Source organism: Sarcophilus harrisii, chromosome 3, assembly GCF_902635505.1.
Source record: "Sarcophilus harrisii chromosome 3, mSarHar1.11, whole genome shotgun sequence".
In the NCBI taxonomy this organism is placed as follows: domain Eukaryota; kingdom Metazoa; phylum Chordata; class Mammalia; order Dasyuromorphia; family Dasyuridae; genus Sarcophilus; species Sarcophilus harrisii.
The window spans coordinates 197177312-197189234 of record NC_045428.1 but is presented as its reverse complement, the minus strand read 5'-3'; the positions used below and the strand labels follow the sequence as shown (position 1 = coordinate 197189234).

Below are 11923 nucleotides of genomic sequence, written 5' to 3'. Positions count from 1 at the left end.
CCCCAGGAAAGGAGACAAGACTTTGAAAGAGATAATAAAGGATTTAGACTTTAACCCCTGGCTATTCATGTGATGATTGCTGAACTGAAATGAAGGCTGCTCCCAGAGACCTCTAAGAAAACTGAACCAGAGAACATTACAGATATGTACCATCATGTCCAGTCAGCTGACATGATTTCAAGAAATTCAAACATTAACCTTTATGACTATATCAATCACATTAGCTTGTGGTGACTTTTGGGGGAGAATGGTGTTACATCACAAAATCATAGTGATATAGTCCAGGGGTTTTTAACCTAGGGTTTTTGCACTTAAAAAAAAACCAAAACAAACAAACAAACAAAAAAACCTTAAAACTTTATTTCAGTATAACTGATTTCCTTTGTGATCCTATTTTTATGCATATAAAAAACATTCTGAAAAGGAGTCTATAGGCTTCACTAGGTTGCCAAAAGGGGTCCATGACATGGGAAAGATTAAGAACATCAAATCCAGTTTTGTTGACTTATTTTAGAACTGGGAAAACTGCTATAACAAATGAGAGTGTGTGGATCGAATAACTGATAATTTTATTTACTTAAATATATTTAAATATGATACATCAGGCAGTAGTAGTTTTACAAATTTAATAATCAAAAGTTAGACAATAGATCAAAAAGTCAGTGTTGAACATATTTCAAATCAAATTCTAAAAATTGAAATATTCCACAAGAGTTGTAGTTAGCAAAGATTTAGTCCATTTTCCTTAACAGTTGCATAGTAACCAACACTCCATTGCAAATTATCCATTTTGTTTCTAATTAGAAAAGCTCCAAGTAGGCTCCTTCTCCAGTCCTTCACCCCATAAGCATCCTGTGGCACTGGACAAGTATTAATGCCCCAATGAAACCATTCTGGCAGCTTATTTAATGGTATAAATAAATGTGAGCTTGTTTTACTCTTGCTAAGTGAAGAGATGTTAACTCATTTTTACTAATGCTTGGAAAGTGACAGCAACTTGACAAAGCAGCATGCTGTTTACAAAAACCCCAAAAGGTAGGAGTTTGGAGAAGGATAAACATTGTATCAAGGATTTTCTCTGCCAAGGAGCCCATGGGGGCCTTTTTTGTCCCTCAAAAAAAAGCGACAGTTCCTTGTGCACATTGATTTTCCATTTGCACATGTCCTAATGTGAAAAGGGCATCTGTCTTCACAGCTGTTAAGGAAAAAGAAAATAGGAGCCATGATTACTCAGGACAGAAGTCTACATTCAAAGGAATCATATCCCAACTAATTGAAACTTCTTGCTGCATAATTTTAAGTAATATCTTTGGCTTTTTCTAATTTTCATTTTTCATTATGTATTTGCCAAGTACTTGTCTAAAATATTAATATCTAAACTCTGAATAGTCAGAGGTATAATTTAGAAACAATATATTCTAGCTGTCTGATCTATTCTTTTTTATCATTTGTTATTTCATGATATAAACCAATTAGTTCTTTTTCCCTCAAAAAGTCTGGAAGAACCAAGGCACTTATATACCTGGAAACAACCAGTGGCTTTTCAAGTTTTTTAATTATCAACTATCTATTTTATCAAACCTAGTCTATGCTGCAGATTCAGAATTAAAAATAAACTGGATAAAGCTTTCTTGGTTTCTCAATTAAATACAATACCATAGGGGTCTGAGAATTCATTCCCATCAAAGACTTAGATCCTCATTACTGTTTGCTATAAGTGATGCTCTAATAATGTATACAAATTTTTTTTAATGATAGACTGAGAAAATTTTGACTCATTTCATATGACTCAATCCAAAGAACTATTACTTAAAAAACTAATAACACATTATATTATATAATACACTTTCTTTGAAACTAGTAGTCTCAGAGAACTTCCTAATACCCTGTGAGGTTAAATGATTTGCCTAGGGTTGCCAGGATATGCAGTCAATGTATGAAGGGTTTGAACTCATGTCATCCTAATTTCTTCTACCCACTATTCAATGGCTACCTCTCAGTTACTGAGAAAAAAACAATTCAAAAAGTACTAATCAATAAAATGGACAGTTATTTTAAGGACTACTTAGCAAAAACATAACAGCCATGAAATGTACTCACCTGCAGGTGTCTGGATGGAATATTTTTTGCTTCTGACAACAACTCTCTAAACTTTCTCGGCATTCAAAGCAACTACAGTTTTCTGGGTTCTGAATGAGATCATCAGGACAAGGCATTTTACAGACACATTCACAGTGGTCCTCATCAAACTTTCTATGAGGCCCACAAATAGCCAGTTCCTGAAGATGGGAGTGCTCTAAACAGGAACAGAAAGATGTAGATAGAATATTATAGTGTGAGTTCCTTAGTTTTCTCCTTTCTACCCCCATAAAATAAACCCCCTTATAAAATAAGCATTGTGATCGTAGAATAACTAATGGAAATGGTTTCAGTTTTGAAATGGAAAGTCCTGAATTCAAATTCCTGCACAGATCCTTATTACTTATTGGTACTTACCCTCCACTCCAATCTATCTTTCATTCAGCTGCGAAAGTGATTTTCCAAAAGATGACATCTGACCATATCATCCCAGAACTCAATAAGCAAATGAACTCTTCTCTTTGGCATTCAAAACTCTTCAAAGCCTGGTCCTTTACTACCTTTCCAATTTTTTTTTTTTTAATCCTTGATTCCCTTCTGAGCTCGCTAGGAGCCAGCAACACTCACATACTTGCTGTTTTTTGCAGATATGATACACCATTTCTCACCACTGTGCTTTTGCACTGTTAGTCTCCCCATTCTTACAATGCTTTCCCTCCTTTAAGATTTAACTTGTGTTAACTTTCTTCAGGATATCTTTTCTAATCTATTCCCCCCAAAAAACCTCCAACTACTAGAGTTTTTCTAAGATTATTTCCATCTGTTCTATATATATCTTATACATACCTACTTATATTTATGTTTTCTCCCCCATTAGAATGCAAATTCCTTAAGGACAAGAACTGTTTTTACCTTTCTTTGTAGTTGTGGGCACATAAATACTTAATAAAATGCTTGTCATATGCTTATTAATTATATGAACAACAAATAAATGAAAAAATTGGAAAAGATAAAGATCTTTTCCTCTTCAGAGCAGGTGAGCCATCACATTTACATTTGGACTCTACCATCACAATTTTAGAACTAGGTCTGGGGGGAGATGGGGAAATAGCCCTGAAAAAAAGAAATTCACCAAAGATTTAAAGATCAGCTAGATTATTTGCTTCCCCCTATAAAAAGCAGAAAATTAAAATTTTTATTTTGTATCTCTAGCATCTCAAACAGTACCTGGCACATGATGTTTAATAAGTTCATGTTGATTGATTAGATGAATTGTAGAGACAGTAAGTCTATGTTAAAAGTGACCTAATTGTGAGGGCGTTGAAGAATCTTTTCTCCAGAGTGGAAAGAAGGGAAGAGGTGAAATCTCAGATATTATTGTTATCTTTTTCTTAAAAAGTGACTGGGATGATGTAAAAATCATTTAACCATTTTCCTGCTTTCACATTATTGTAATATTATTATAATATTATTTAATATAATAATATTAAGAAAAATCTGAATACACACTTTATGGGTATTCTTCTTGAACGTATGAGAACAAGAGAGCTTTTGTGCAGCTCATTCTATATGTCCATTTCTTTACAATTACATAATTGATTGGAAGATATGGAGAATACAAGAAACCACAGTGTTTGGATTTGGGGGGGTTGAGCTAGTAGATTCTTCAATCATTTTAAGGATCACATGTAAAACAGTGAAAATGAGAGCAGATTTATCCAATAAGCAGTTATAAAGCATTGATCTGGTGCAAAATACTGTAGGTAAGTACTGAGGATGCAATGACAATCAAAAAGCAGTTATTACTCCCAAGTTGCTTACATGTACTGAAGGACTACAACATGTAGTAGACAAATATATGAAATTTATACAAATTTTTGTTGTTTAGAAATTTTTCAGTCTCATCTGACTCTTCACAACCACATCTGGAGTTTTCTTGGCAAAGATACTAGAGTGATTGGCCATTTCCTTCTCCAGCTCATTTTATAGGTGAGAAAACGGAAGCAAACAGGGTTAAGGGACTTGCTTAGGGTCACACAGTAAGTGTCTGAGGTCAAATTCAGGGAGATGAGTTTTCTTAAATTCAGGTCTAGTACATTATGCACTATGGCACCAACCTAGCTACCCCTATGGATAAATATGCACAAGATGATTTGAGGGGAACATAGTAAGCATTAACAGATAAGGGAATCGGGGAAGACTCTATGTAAATGGCATGAAAGTTAATCTTGATTTTCTAAGAGGCAAAGGGAATAATCCAGGCATGACAAAGCCCATAAAGGAAAGAAGAGAGGAGAGAACCAAGCGGACCTATTCATTTCAAGTCTTTTCAGTTCTTTTTTCATTTTATATATATATATATATATATATATATATAATGTTAGAAGATACTTGTACTATCAATTTGGTATTAATTCAATAATAAATATGTATGAAGCACCAGCTGTGTGCAGAGCACTATACCAAGTTTGGAAGAATTAGAAAACCTACTTAACACACTACCCCCTGCTTTCTAGGAGCTCATCCTTTTGGGGGGACAACAACACAAATAATAATATTTTTATCATCATGATTATCAAGGCACAAATAACTTTACAGATAGTGTGCTGATCATTTTGGATTTTGTAATGGGCTTGAGTTGATGCACTGAGGTCCCAAGCACGTGAGGCTAACTAGTAATTGGACCATACTCTATTAATATATATGCTTGGAGAAAGAATGGCCCCTGCCCACTCTTTGTGCAAGTCCTGATGTGTTATATAAGAAATGACGATTTTGGTGGGTGGAGGCAGAGGGGTGGAGAGAGAAGCGGAAAGAGATGGCTGGCTGGCTTCTTGACACAGCTGCACACATTGCTATCACAATCCCCCCTTCACCTCCGATTCCCCTTCACCTCTGATCCTTCTTCACCTCTACTGAGAATAAAGATTGAAGATTTTCTCTTAATCTGAATTCCTGACTCCGGCTGATTTTAAAATATGCGGTCATCACAGATTTCCAAGGCAAGACATCTTTAAGTTGAATCTTTGCTATTTTTTATGGAAGTCATTGATAAAATACTGTTCTTAAATTGTATATTTTTTCTTTCTTCTATGGTACATTTTCTTTGGGAATACAAATCCCAAACACATATATTTGGTATTAATTAATCAACAAATAATTATGAAGAAGCAACTGTGTATGGAGTATCATGCCAAACCTGAAAGATGTGAATTTTATAGTCAAATATTTTAGGCCAAAAACCCTAGAATCATTATAGTTTTTGTTCCATGAAGATGGCCCACATCATGTTATTCCTAATTCCCAGTATCAATGTTTTACATTTAATTTAACTTTCTGCATGATTATTGCTTTCTAAATTTTTTTTCTGTTTTTACAAGTTATTGGCAAGTTTTAGCATGATAGAGTTGAGAAAAATCAGAAGGCAAGAATGTTCTATATACTTCTTGAGATGAGCAAATCTGTCTCAGTGAAATGTAGTCTATAGTGCTTGATTTTGAAATGTTCTTCATGGGACAATACTTTCCAACTTCACAACTATTTTTAAAGGATCCTTTAAACTATCTGCAAACTGAAGAAACAAAGAAAAAGAAGTTTGTATGGTTACTGATCTCATCATTACCTTCCATCCCATTGAGAGGACTCTCTTCCTGTGTGACACACTTACATTTATTGCTATCCCATGTCAATTCACCCAGACAAACTTTCTTGGTGTTGGGACAACTATGTAAAAAAAAAAAAAAAAAACTATCAGTTAGTTTTCGATGTTTAGAGTAATTTTCATTCAAATAGAAAATATTTTATACATTAAACAATTTGTCTTTAGACAATATTTCATCATTAGAAAAAAATTTCTGTTGTAGGAACTATAAAAAATAAACTACTTGAACATAGGAACTGGTATATGGAGATTGTGTATGTGGTGTGTGTGTGTGTGTGTGTGTGTTTGTCTGTATGTCTATGTATTCCTTTGCATCTCCCTTTGTATTCCAATATCTGGTATAGTTTCTGGAATTTCATGGGTGCTTCATAAATGCTTTTGAATGAATGAACTGCATACAGTTAACATTTTATATCGGGGCTCTTTAGCTCACCTAGAATAGAAGGACAGAGGTTATTTACATGCCCAGTCTCACTGATTATCAGTGAAGAAGCTTTGAACTGCTCTGTTTTTAGTCAGGACTGGTTTGCCCTCCTTGGTCAGATTTGTGACTTCCCACTTGCAGAGGTTTATTATGGTGCCAGACTGAAGTAAATACTCACTGGGCTTTAGTCCTACTGTAGCACAAAACTTCTGAGCTTAAACTGTCTACCAGCCTCAACCTGCTCATTAGAAGGGATTATAGGTATGTACCATCATGTTGTACTAAGGAAAAACTCTGTATTTAGAAGTGATTCATATGGAGAATAGTATGGAAATAAAAGAAATGGTTTTTTTAATGATAAGGTCAAAAATTGCTACAGGGAATCCGTATCAACTAGAAGATATTTATGATCTTTGATATTGCATAAATGTTTTTTTTTTAAAGTAATTGAGTTTTCTCCATAATGAATATGAAGAGAAATAAAAATAATGTATTCTTTTAAAAAAAAAAAATGATGACACAAATACAGTTAGGTGCTTTTAAGGAAAATATCAAACATTTTCTAAAATTTTTAAAAATTTCATATGCAAAAATAAGTAGAATGGAGATTTTTGGTTTTAATTCTGGACAAAAAGATACTCCGACTTCAGCTGGTCTTCTGTTTTGAGTTCATGATCATGGACTTATTTTGATTTGAGTTGTCTGTAAAAATGCTGGGTTGCGTAATCAAGGTCTTAGATATTATGAAATCCATTTTAAACAGTGGAATATGTTTGGCAATTTTTATATATTTGCATTATCACTGCTATTGGCAAGATGATAAAGAAGAGAAATGTTTGTCAGATATATTGAAAAAGAGGCACAAGAATTAAAATGTTACAAAGAGATATTGATGCGGGAAAGATTCCCATCTTTGATTCCCAACCCCCCTAGCTAATGTAAATTACCCTTTGACTCACAAATCCTGGTCCCTTTGAATTCCAACAGAAGGTCCGGACCTGTCCCAGCCCCACCCGGATCTGAGCCAATTTTGGGGCTACACCCCAAAGCCCCTTGAGCTAAGTCTCCTACTTAAAAGGACCACACTGGGAACCCCTCTTTGCAGAGATTCCAAATATGATCGCCATGTGAGGACCCTCTGTCCACTGGACCCTCTGTCCAGTGCCCTCCTTATCTCTAGCTTCACCTATCTCCTACTTCTAAACTCAGTAATAAACCTCTTTTATTAATCTAGCTCTCTGGGCCAATAAATGCTTTTATTGGGACGCTACTAGACCTCATATACCGCCGTATCCTTGCGCCGAATCCAACGGGGTTGCAGGGGAACTCTGTTTGACTCCCTGTACCCCAAACCTGCCACTAGACCTTAACTAAACCCTAATTTCATTTAGGTACCCCAAATGTAGACCTCAACATGTGGTCTACACCTCACCATTTGGTTCGAGACCTCAACAATATCACAAAAGGTAGCATATAGGCCCTGAACCACACTGTTAGAGATCAATTTTCTTAAATCTTTTGTTTTGCATTCAGAGACCAACATCTTTTGTTTTGCATTCAGAGACCACAAAGTTTTTTGTTTTTTTTTTTTAACACAATACAATACCTTTTTATGTTTTTAAGATTCTATAAAGTATAAGAATAAATGTACATTTCTTGGATATGAAGCTAAGAGCAAACATTATCTATGATAGAGAAATGCCAGAATTCTTTCCAATAAGATTAAGGATAAAGCAAGTCCATTGTCAAAACTCCCATTATTTACTATGCTTCTAGAAATACTAGATATAGCCAGAAGATAGGAAAAAGCAGCTGAGGAAATAAATATAAACAAAAAGAAATAAAATTATCATTTTTTGCAGATAATAAAGGTTTATTTAGAAAATCTTAGAAATTTTACTAAAATTAATAGAAAGTGATTTCAATAAAGTAGTAGTTTATAAAATAAACCCACCAAGTCATTAGCATTTCTGGGTACTACCAGCAAAATCTAACAGAGACAGAAAAAGAAATTCCATTAAAAATTCCTACAGAATATTAAAATATCTGGGTAGGGGGTCCACTTACCAACTCACACAAGAATTATAAATATAACTATAAAATACTCTCTATAGAAATAAAAAAAGGATTAAGTAATTTTAGAGAAGTTAATTGTTCATTTGGGGACTATGTTAATAAAATAATGACAATGTCATTTTAATTTAGGGAGGTAGTACCATTCATTATCAATTAAACTATAAAGTGTTACTGATGTAATAGGACTCTTTGGTTCCCTGATCTTTGTGGGGGGCTTGGGTAAGAAAACTCTAAATCTCCTGATTCTGGCTCACCACATACCTCTCTACTCCTTTCACCTGACCTTCAGAAACTCCCAAAATAACTCCCCACCCTTTAACCTGGCCTTAGGGAAATTCCTAAACTAATCACAACCCAGAGTTGACCTGGAGATTATTCCTGACTCAGGCTGACTTTAAAATACGCTGTCATCACAGATAAGTAGAATAAATTCCCAAAGATACAAATCCAAATGTTCCTCAATTTCTTCACCTATAAAATCAGCAGATTGGATTCAATGTCCTTGAAGATCCCTTCCAATTCTAAATCTATGATTATTTAATCCTATAACTGTGGTAGCATGGTGCTCAATAAACTCAAGCATGGCAAGTACTAGGGTAAAGGGCTCATTATTAAACAAAAACTGATGGGAAATTAAAATAAAGTCAAGTAGAAATTAAATTTAGACCAATATATCTTAGTATATTCCAAAATAAGATCCAAATAGATGTTTGGCCTAGAAAAGGTCACATCATAAACAAATTAGAGGAGAATGGAAGAAGGTACTTAAATTCTTCAAATTTCTTTGATAATCTGATAAACAAAATTTTTATGGAATTGATAGTAATATACAAGAATTAATCCTAATGTATAACTAGTCAAAATATATAAACAGGTAGTTCTCAGTGGAAGAAATTCAAGCTAGTAATCATAAAAAAGTGCTTTTCTCCCTCTTTCACTCCCTATTTTTCTCCTTTCCTCCTTCCTCTCTTCCTTTCCTCCCTCTTTCCATCCATCCTTACTTCTATCCTTCCTAGGATATCATAGAAATCGTAGAAATATTTTGTTCACAATTTTCAAGTTGTTACTTATTACCTCTAAAATTAAATACAAAATTCTTAGCCTGGTGTTGATGTAATAGAATTGTGTCCCCTGATCTTTGTGGAGGATGGGCCACCTGTCCTAGGAATTTTAATTCCTAAAAATGATCCCCACCCACTTTAATCTCCCTTGGGAAAGCTACTTGATTTCCCATGGGAAACTCTCACTTCCCAATTGATCTGGAAATCATTTTGGTCTGAGAAACAATCACCACCCTTTATTGATTTGAAAATTAGCCTTAAATCTCTCCCTAACCCCAAACCATAGAAAGCTAATAAAAGACAAGATTCTGTATCCAAACTTTTGCTAATTCCCATTTGGAATTGGCTCTCACAGGGTTACTTCTCAGTGTGAAAATAAACTCTTTTTTTTCCCCCCCAAAAATCCTCACCTGAGACAGTTATTTGCTGAATTCAAGTCCCAGATGCCATGTCCATGATGTCCATGGTGATGTCAAACTCTATATGTCTACAATAAGCCCCATGTGCTCCTTTCCTTCCTCCCTAATTTATTCTTCCTCTCAACTGCCCTCATTTCTATTAAGATCACCTTTTCTATCTTTGCCACCTGTGTGAGTTTCGGTAAGATAGTTTAGTTCTTGAGGTTTCAGTTTCCTCAACTGACTTTTAATGACCTCTACAATCCCCTTCAGTTTTCATTCTATAAGCATATGATTCATGCAGTCACTGAAATTTATATTTTTGTCTTTTTTCACACTCCCTTTTTTCTCCTCCACATATTCTATAGTTTAGTCATTTTGACCTTCACATCATTTATTGCATCTGGTCCATTCTTTCCACTCACAAAGCTTCTATCCTAGTTCAGACTATTATCACTTCTTTACAGAATTATTTCAAAAGCCTCCAAATGAGTCTCTGTTTCTTCTTGTTCCTTTCAATTATACTTCAAAAAAGCTGCTAAACTGTTATTTTTAAGAACTAGATATAATCATAGAAATACTTTGTTCACAATTTTCAAATTGTTACTTATTGCCTCTAGAATAAAATAAAAAAATTCTTAGCCTGATATTATGGAACCTGTTAAACTATGATTGCTATATTTCATGCCTTTTCATCTTTATGACTCTTCTTCTTATATGTATGTAGACATGTGTGTTTCTTAGAATTTTTTAGTAGCAAGTACATTCCTTCTGGGAACATAAAAGGCTTATCAAATCACAGAATTCAAGAACTAGAAGATCCTTCTGTAGCTGTCTGGTCCAATTAATACACAAGAGGAATCTTGACATGCCTGACAAGTCACACAACCTCTTCTTGAAGACCTTCAAGGGGAGAGAACTTCAAGGTTTATGCAGTCCATTCCATTTGGGGCAACTTACATTTTTAGGGACTTTAAAAAAATTTTAATATTTTATTTTCCCCAGTTACATGTAAAACAGTTTTTTAGTTTTGTTTTTAAAACTTTGAATTCCAGATTCTCTCTCTTCCTCCCCATCTTCAAATCCCATTAAGAAGCCACATGTGAAGTTATGCAAAATATGCAAAATAAAAATCATGTTGTGAAAGAAAACATAGATCTCCCCCCAAAAAACCCTCAAAAAATAAAGTTTAAAAAAAAAGAGTATATTTCCATCTATAGTCAGACACAATAAATTCTTTTTCTGACTATGGATAGCATTTTTCTTCATAAGGCCTTCAGTTGTCTTGAATAATTGTATTGCTGAGAATAGCAAAGTCATTCTATATATATAAAATTGTCATTGATAATTGATCATCCCATAGCATTGCTATTACTTTGTACACAGTACATTTCACTCTGCTTTGCAGATTTTTCTGAGAGTATCCTGCTCATTTCCTATATAACAATAATATTCCATCATAATCATATACCACAGTTTATTCAGCCATTCTCCAGTTGATGGGCATCCCCTTAATTTCCAGTTCTTTGCCCTGAGAAAAGAGCTGCTGTTTTGTACAGATAAGTCCTTTTCCTTTTTAAAAAATTTCTTTCAAGATTCATACCTAGTAGTGGTATTGTTAGGTCAAAGAATATGCATGATTTTGTAGTCTTTTGGGCACTTTTGATAATTTATCAATTGGGAAATGTTTTTTATTATTTTTTTTAAAATTTTTAAATAAAATTTAAAATTTTTTTTTAAATAAATTCAACTCAGTTCTTCAGTAAGTTTTTCTTGACAAAAGTGCTTAAATTTGCCTCTTTGAGACTTTCTACGCATTTTTCTATTTTTTTCTATTCAGAGGACAAACATAATACCTTCTCTACAAGTTCAAGTTCAAGTTCCCTTCAAGTTCTTGAAAACAGATTTATGTTCTCCTTGTGACTTCTCTAGATTAAGCATGCTCAATTCTTTCAACCAGTTTTCCTGGGACATTGACTCTAGGCTTTTCACAACAATTGCTCTTCTCTGAACACTTCCCAACTTATCACTATTCTTCTTAAGCCACAGCATCCTAAATTTAACTCAAATTCCAAAAAGGTCTACAGGGACAAAACAGTGAGCTATCAAAAAAAAGATATTGCTTCTCTATTGCTAGGTGGTATAGTGGATAGAGCACTGCCTTGGAATCAAAAAGATTCATCTTTATGAGTTCAAATCCAGTCTCAGATACTTGCTAGCTGTG

General features: G+C 34.1%; 1 protein-coding gene across 1 annotated transcript in view; it reads right to left on the bottom strand.

Moving 5' to 3' along the window:
* Positions 1 to 387: 387 nt before the first annotated feature.
* VEGFD (vascular endothelial growth factor D) overlaps positions 388 to 11923 on the bottom strand; it is a 48612-nt gene continuing 37076 nt past the window's right edge. Inside the window, exons 5-7 of the mRNA XM_012546069.3 lie at positions 5702 to 5802; positions 2101 to 2296; positions 388 to 1195 (exon numbers count right to left, since the gene is read on the bottom strand). Coding sequence (XP_012401523.1) covers positions 1066 to 1195; positions 2101 to 2296; positions 5702 to 5802 — 427 coding nt within the window. The 3' untranslated portion in view covers positions 388 to 1065. The remainder of the gene's footprint in view (positions 1196 to 2100; positions 2297 to 5701; positions 5803 to 11923) is intronic.